At 48.8% G+C, this 7520-nt stretch overlaps 1 protein-coding gene across 1 annotated transcript; it reads left to right on the plus strand.

Annotated features, from left to right (window-relative positions):
* Nucleotides 1–1453: 1453 nt before the first annotated feature.
* On the plus strand, nt 1454–7145 carry FOLR2 (folate receptor beta). The gene is made up of 5 exons (XM_036119441.2): nt 1454–1606; nt 3471–3632; nt 6133–6321; nt 6425–6560; nt 6678–7145. Exons 2-5 carry the CDS (start codon nt 3483–3485, stop codon nt 6962–6964), a joined length of 762 nt encoding a protein of 253 aa, XP_035975334.1. The 5' UTR covers nt 1454–1606; nt 3471–3482; the 3' UTR covers nt 6965–7145.
* Nucleotides 7146–7520: the final 375 nt, after the last annotated feature.

A 7520-nucleotide genomic window follows, 5' to 3' on the forward strand; every position in this document is an offset into this window, starting at 1 on the left:
TGCCTTCGGCTCAGGTCATGATCCCGGAGTCCTGGGATCGAGTCCCACATCGGGCTCCCGGCTCAGCAGGGAGCCTGCCTCTCCCTCTGACCCTATCCCCTCTCATACTGTTTCTCTCTCTCTCTCTCAAATAAATAAATAAATAAAATCTTAAAAAAAAAAAAACCACAGTGGGATATCACCTCACACCCACTAGGATGGCTTTTATTAAGATACAAAAAGCCAACAGGAAGTAACAAATGTTGGTGAGGATGTGGAGAAATCGGAACCTTTGTACACTGTTGGTGGGAATGTAAAATTGTACAATCGTTATGGCAAATATTATGGCAGTTCCTCAAAAATAGAATTACCATATGATCCAGCTATTCCACATCTGAATATATACGCAAAAGAATTGAAAGCAGGGTCCTCAAAAGATAATTGTACGCCTTCTTCACAATAGCCAAGAGGTGAAAGCAACCCAGGGTCTTTCAGTGGGTGAATGGATAAACAAAATGTAGCAGATACATACAATGAAATATTATTCAGTTATTAAAAAGAAATGAAATTCTGACACATGGATGAACCTTGAGGACATTATGCTAAGGGAAATAAGTGAGTGACAAAAAGACAAATACTGTGTGATTCCCACTTATATGAAATATCTAGAGTAGTCTGTTCATAGAGACAAAGTTAAATGACGGTTGCCAGGGACTGGGGAGAGGAGGAAATGGGGTATTGTTGCTTAATGAGAATAGGGTTTCAGTTTTGCAAGATGCAAATGTTCTGGAGATCAACTGCACAACATAAATACATTTAACATTACTGAACTATACACTTAAAAAGAATTAAGATGGCGAGTTTTATATAATGTATGTTTTTCCACAACTTTTAAAAAGGCCATCAAAAAATGCTTAATTATGTTTACAGAAACGCTAGGTGGTGAGATATTACATCATTTGTCAGATTTGAGACAATTTTTCTCTGTGAACCTTGACTTCTGCACTTCAACCTCTAACTGTGTCTACCTGGTTACTCAAAAATTAACCCGATAGCTATCATTTAAGCCTACTCGTGTTGTGCCAGGCTTTTCCATATATAATTCTCAACAATCCCCTGGTGAGCAAATTAAAGCTCAGAAAGGCTCACTGACATTTCCCAAGGTTGTATGAGGGATAGCGCTGTCTCTGGAACCCATGCCTGACCCTAAAGCCTGGGTTCTTCCCTACTGCACCTCATGCCCCTCAAGCTAGCTTCATCCTAACAACTATTTGGGGTGCCTTAAAAATTCAGATCCCCTTTAGAGATGAGCTTCTCTAGGTTTTGATGAATGTTGAATGTGTGAATCCTATAATTAATAAATTAACAAAGATGACTGCAAACAGGAATGAATACTCTGACAGGCTAATGGAGCCTTGGATGGGTGGGGTCTGGAAGACGGAAGGAGGGAAGACTGAAGAGCGGAAAGCGGAAATTACATTCTGTATAATCAGAGCTCTTACAGTCCATGTATCCTGGCTGAGGTCAGAAACCACTGGGGGAAGTCCAGGGGCCCGGAGCCATTGCCAGCCTGAAAAGAGGCCAGTCCGGACAGCTGTGTGTGCTCCCAGCCGCAAAGGAGGCTCAGGCAAGATGCCCTAAGGAGGGAATGGTGACAGGGACATTGGGTAGGGGAGGGGCAGATCTTTCTTTAGAAAGATCACTGGGGGGCGTACCTGAGTGGCTCAGTCGGTTAAGCATCTGCATTTGGCTCAGGTCACAATCCCAGGGTCCTGAGATGGAGTCCCACGTTGTTCTGTCTGGCTCCGTGCTCAGCGGGGAGTCTGCTTCTCTCTTCTCTTGCTCCCTCTGCCTCCACCCCCACCCGCATGCTCGCACACGTTTTCTCTCTCTCTCCTGAATAAATAAATAAAATCTTAAAAAGAAAGAAAGAAAGATCACTCGGACTCCTGTGGGGAAGGTGACTTTAAGGGGAAGAAACTGGAGGAGGGGAAGACCTGACCCCAAACGCAGAGCCAAGGGAAGTGAATTCCAGAAAGGTTTTTGGAAGGACCCTTGGCCAGGGCTTTGTGGGGACGTGGGGATGGTGAGAGAGAGGAAGCAGTCTCTGTTGTCAACTTAGGTATTTCAGTGACAGCTGAAAGGAACAGGAAGAGAGGAGTGGGTGTCACTTGTGCTGGGTGACTCCCAGGACTCTAAGCACTTGTCTAGTCGACTGCTCCAACATGGGGTACTTTCATCTTAATTAATTAATTAATTAATTAATTTTTTGGTGTGGAGAGAGAGAGACACAGGGGGTGGGGAGCGGGGAGGAGCAAAGGGAGAGGGAGAGAATCTTAAGCAGGCTCCATGAGATCATGACCTAAGCCGAAATCAAGAGTCAGATGTTTAACTTGTTTAACTGACTAAGCCACCCAAGCGCCCCCATGGGGTACTTTTATTTATTTACTTATTTTTGTTTATTTATTGATTTTTTTCCCCCATGGGGTACTTTTATATTGTCCCTCAGGTCCAGGGATCTCTACACTTGTTTTCTGAGGGGTAAGGTAGGAATCTGGTGCATTAGCCTAGAGATTGCTGAGGAGACCAGGATTATGATGGGTGGAGGAAGGAAATGGCTTTCAGAGAACAGGGAAGGAAAAAGTCTGAGGAAGCAACAGTTAGAAACCACCAGTCTTTCCACATCTGTATTATTTAACCAAATAGCACCCCATGTGCTACCTCCCTTGACCTCAGTGCTGATTGGGAGAACTCAGTAGATCTGGGTCACTGCCTTCCCCAGGCTAACAGGTTTCTAAGCTGGCGAGGGAACCCAGGTGATCCGGGGTATGATGGAGAGCATGCACTTGCTAGACATGGCGTGAGGGCACTGTGTGTCCCTAGCCCTTTTCAGGGGAGCAGGGCATGGACCTGAACTATTTAAGTTTTTTTTTTTAGTAAATAGTAAAACTATTTACTTTTCTTTTTTTTTTTTTTTTTTTTAAAGATTTTATTTATTTATTTGACAGAGAGAGACACAGCAAAGAGGGAACACAAGCAGGGAGAGTGGGAGAGGGAGAAGCAGGCTTCCCACTGAGCAGGGAGCCCGATGCGGGGCTCGATCCCAGGACCCTGGGATCACGACCTGAGCCGAAGGCAGACGCTTAACGACTGAGTCACCCAGGCGCCCCAACTATTTACTTTTCTTAAGTAAAGTTGAGAGAAGATGCGGGCACAAATACATCTCTTCCAACTAAGGAAGACTTTCCCAGGGCCGATCCACTAATCCCAGATCCTCTCTGAGCCCACCAAGCCTGGGATGAAGGAACCCCTTTGCCAACCTTCTCTACTTCAGCTTCAGGGAGCCTCAGGACCCCAGCACTGAAGGAACAGGGTCTGGCCCCATCCTTCACTGTGGAGGTGGGGAGACTGACACAGGTGATCAAGGGGGACCCTGCATGAGGCCCTCTCCTTTTGGGCCTCGGCCTCCCTAACCAAAGCTCCGTCTGCAGGGACAGAGAGACATGGCCTGGAGACTGATACCACTTCTGCTGCTGTTGGTCTGGACAGCCTCCATGTGCAGGGCCCGGACCAGGACAGACCTGCTCAACGTCTGCATGGACGCCAAGCACCACAAGATAAAGCCAGGCCCTGAGGACAAGCTGCATGGCCAGGTGAGGAAAGAGTGTGGCTCAAGTTGGGGAGGGGGCTGGTTCTAATGGGGAAGAAGAAGTCAGGGGGGTGGCGGAAGGGTCGACTGGTCAGATGCCCCCACATCCTGGGTTATTGCTGGGAGAGAAGATGACGGTAAGGTGGGGGGTATTGGCTGAGGTGATTTTAGGGGTGGCCTCCTCAGAGAATACCATGTCAGCAATGATACGATATGATCATTTGTTGAGCACTTACCAGGTGTGGTGTTTACTGCCCATGATTTCATACTCCCAGTGGTCCTTTGATGTAGCAGATAATGTTCTCCCCCACATGACACAAATGAGGAAACTGAGGCCCAGAGAAGCACAAGGACACACAGGGGACTCAGACATAAGCAGTCCTTGTGGTGGTGCAGGGACAGGACTCGGGTGGGCACACCCAGCGGTTTGGAGGGTGAGAGATTGTCGGGGAGGATGGTTCTTCCTACCTTCACCATGTGCCAGTCCACGGAGTGTCAAGGGTGGAGGAGACGGTCTCTTCTGGCTGTGATACAGGGCAGTAGGTGCTGTGTATTCACTCATTCTGTCAACATGGATGCCAGTCAGTTGTAGCTCTATTGAGACTCCATGTCTCCTTTTTATGATAAATACTCTTTATTTTTTTTTTAAGATTTTATTCATTTATTTGCCAGAGAGAGAGAGAGAGAGCACAAGCAGGGGGAGCAGCAGAGAGAGGGAGAGGGAGAAGCAGGTTCCCTACTGAGCAGGGAGCCCGATGTGGGGCTCAATCCCAGGACCCTGGGATCGTGACCTGAGCCGAAGGCAGACGCTTAACTGACTGAGCCGCCCAGGTGTCCCAATAAATACTCTTTAGACTCTTTTTCTATCCTGGAATAAAATTCAAAGCCAATAGAACCTATTTGCACATTTAACTTAAAAAATATCAACATGATTCTCTATCTGTACTACAAAGGAGAAGCACAAAGAAAGTAACTTATAATAAAATAAAGTATATTTCAATATGTCAATTCCCTGGCATGACTCCATTAGAAATCACTATCAAATAGCATGTTTGGGGGCGCCTGGGTGGCTCCGTCGTTAAGCGTCTGCCTTCGGCTCGGGTCATGATCCCAGGGTCCTGGGATCGAGCCCCGCATCGGGCTCCCTGCTCCGCGGGAAGCCTGCTTCTCCCTCTCCCACTCCCCCTGCTTGTGTTCCCTCTCTCGCTGTGTCTCTCTCTGTCAAATAAATAAATAAAATCTTTAAAAAAAAACAACACCAAATAGCATGTTTGCTTCTATTCACCAAATCACTATGAATAGGGCAACTACAGATGAAGATCGACACAGGTGTCTTCTATTGGCAACTTAAATGCTGTAAGATACTCTAAGCTGTGTTGGCATGATGACATAATTTTCTAAAACAGTGAATAACTCTGGTAAAACAAAACACATAGCATGGCTTTCCTTTTCACAGTATTTGCTGTCCTGAAAAAGCCGGTCTATATTAAAATGCTAAGATATGGTGTGTCTATATGTAAGATGGAGTTCAGTTTAGATTTAGGAAATCATAGAGAGGTCTTTCGTTTACTTTTTTCAGCAAATATTTTTTTATGGGCCTGCCACGTTTCTGGCACTGGTCTCATTGCTGGGGACACAGACCTTAGTACTCGCCAAGGAGAAAGTTATTCCACATACGTTACTACATAGGTCATTGCCTTCTTCCTTTGCTCAAAATGTCACCCTCTGGTGAGGCTTTTTGTTCCCCCTAAACATTTTATTTATTTATTTGACAGAGAGAGAGAGAGAGGGAACACAAGCAGGGGGAGAGGGAGAGGGAGAAGCAGGCTTCCCACTGAGCAGGGAGCTCATGCAGGCTCCATCCCAGGACCCCGGGATCATGACCTGAGCCGAAGGCAGACGCTTAAGGACTGAGACACCCAGGCGCCCTCTGGTGAGGCTTTTCACAACCACCTTATTTAAAATTTCAACAATTATCCCATACTCCACTTTCCCATTCCCTGCTCTAATCTCCATATAATTGACTGGATCCTGAACACCATATTTTTTTCTCTTTCAGTTTCTTACTGTCTGTCCCCACTTATCAGGATGTAAGTTCCATGAACACATATTTCTGTCTGTTTTGTTCTCTATCGTATTCTCAGCATCTAGAGCAGTGACTGGAATAGAAATAGGTACTCAGTAATTATTTTCTAATGAATACATCAAAGAACTTTCTATAAAGTGTGAAGGGCTGCATCAGTGATGGCTATTGTCCCCCCAACATGGGGTTTCTCTCCGGCTCCCACGACCCCTGATCAGCCCTGTTGTGACTGAGTCTCCCCCAGGATGGGAGTTCCTGGAGGTCAAGGACAGAGGGGTCCTCACAGTAAACTTCCTAAGACAACCCACCTGAGGCAGGAGAGCAAGAACCAAATGGGGAGATGCTCGAGGTGGCAGCAGGTTGTGTGTGTGTGTTGGGCGGGGGGAGGGGGGGCACTTAGTCCGGTGTCTTCCCCACGCAGTGCACTCCCTGGAAGGAGAAGGCCTGCTGCTCGGCCAGCACCAGCCAGGAGCTGCACAAGGACATCTCCCTCCTGTACAACTTCACCTCGGACCACTGCGGCAAGATGGAGCCCGCCTGCAAGCGCCACTTCATCCAGGACAACTGTCTCTATGAGTGCTCACCCAACCTGGGGCCCTGGATCCGGGAGGTACAGGACCTGCCCTCACCCCAGCCCGGCAGGCTGCCAGCCAGCTGAGTCAAGGCTGCGGGCGGCCCACATCCCTGTCCCCCCTCCCTCCCCTCCCACGCAGGTGAACCAGAGCTGGCGCAAGGAGCGTTTCCTGCACGTGCCCCTGTGCAAAGAGGACTGCCAGCAATGGTGGGAGGACTGTCGCACCTCCTACACCTGCAAGAGCAACTGGCACAGGGGCTGGAACTGGACCTCAGGTGAGGGCCTGGGGGGTGGGGGGAGACGCAGGTGGGGTTGGAGGATTTGGGGGTGGCCAGAAACCAGCTTCGGGCCCAGGGGCTGAATGTCTGCGTCCACGCCCTCTCCGCCTGCAGGAATTAACAAGTGTCCAACCGGGACCACCTGCCGCACATTTGAGACCTACTTTCCCACGCCTGCAGCCCTGTGTGAGGGCCTCTGGAGTCACTCCTACAAACTCAGCAACTACCGCCGAGGGAGCGGCCGCTGCATCCAGATGTGGTTCGACCCGGCCCAGGGCAACCCCAACGAGGAGGTGGCGAGGTTCTATGCCCAGGCCATGAGTGCCGGGGCCCTGCCCCGAGGGCTGGAGCCTCTCCTGCTCAGCTTGGCCCTGATGCAGCAACTCTGGCTGCTCGGCTGAGTCTAGCCCTACCCAGACGTCCTCTCTGCATGTCCCCAGTGTTGATGACCAAGCTGGGCATAGAGGGAGCCCTAAGCGTGCCTCCATCCATTATCCATCCGTCTGTCATCCCATTCCTGCTCCATGGTGGGCCTTGGGGTTTCTCTGGCAGTCAGCTCAAATAAAAAGACTGACACATCCAGGGGCACTTGTGTGGCTCAGTCGTTAAGCGTCTGCCTTTGGCACAGGTCATGATCCCAGGATCAAGCCCCACTCTGGGATCCCTGCTCCGCGGGAAGCCTGCTTCTCCCTCTCCCACTCCCCCTGCTTGTGTTCCCTCTCTTGCTGTCTCTCTCTGTCAAATAAATAAATTAAAAAAAAAAAAAAAAAAAGATGGACGCATCCGTGTCAGATGAATTATTTTGGTTTGAGTGGGTAGATGACAGCTTCCACAGTTTCCGGATCCCTTCAGGTCAGAGAGATGAGAGCTGGGTTTGAATACCGGCTCTGCTACTGACTATGCCGAAGTGAAGCAGTTGCCTGTCTGTTCTAAAGCTTAGTCTCCTCCTCAATAAAA

The sequence above is a fragment of the Halichoerus grypus genome, chromosome 11 (assembly GCF_964656455.1).
Source record: "Halichoerus grypus chromosome 11, mHalGry1.hap1.1, whole genome shotgun sequence".
NCBI classification, from domain to species: domain Eukaryota; kingdom Metazoa; phylum Chordata; class Mammalia; order Carnivora; family Phocidae; genus Halichoerus; species Halichoerus grypus.

Excerpts from the sequence above, each read along its gene's own strand:
- FOLR2 (XM_036119441.2), top strand. The coding sequence starts at position 3,483 with ATGGCCTGGAGACTGATACCACTTCTGCTGCTGTTGGTCTGGACAGCC. Across the intron at positions 6,322-6,424 it reads TGGGGCCCTGGATCCGGGAG|GTGAACCAGAGCTGGCGCAA; the intron begins GTACAGGACCTG and ends CCTCCCACGCAG. Across the intron at positions 6,561-6,677 it reads GGGCTGGAACTGGACCTCAG|GAATTAACAAGTGTCCAACC; the intron begins GTGAGGGCCTGG and ends CTCCGCCTGCAG.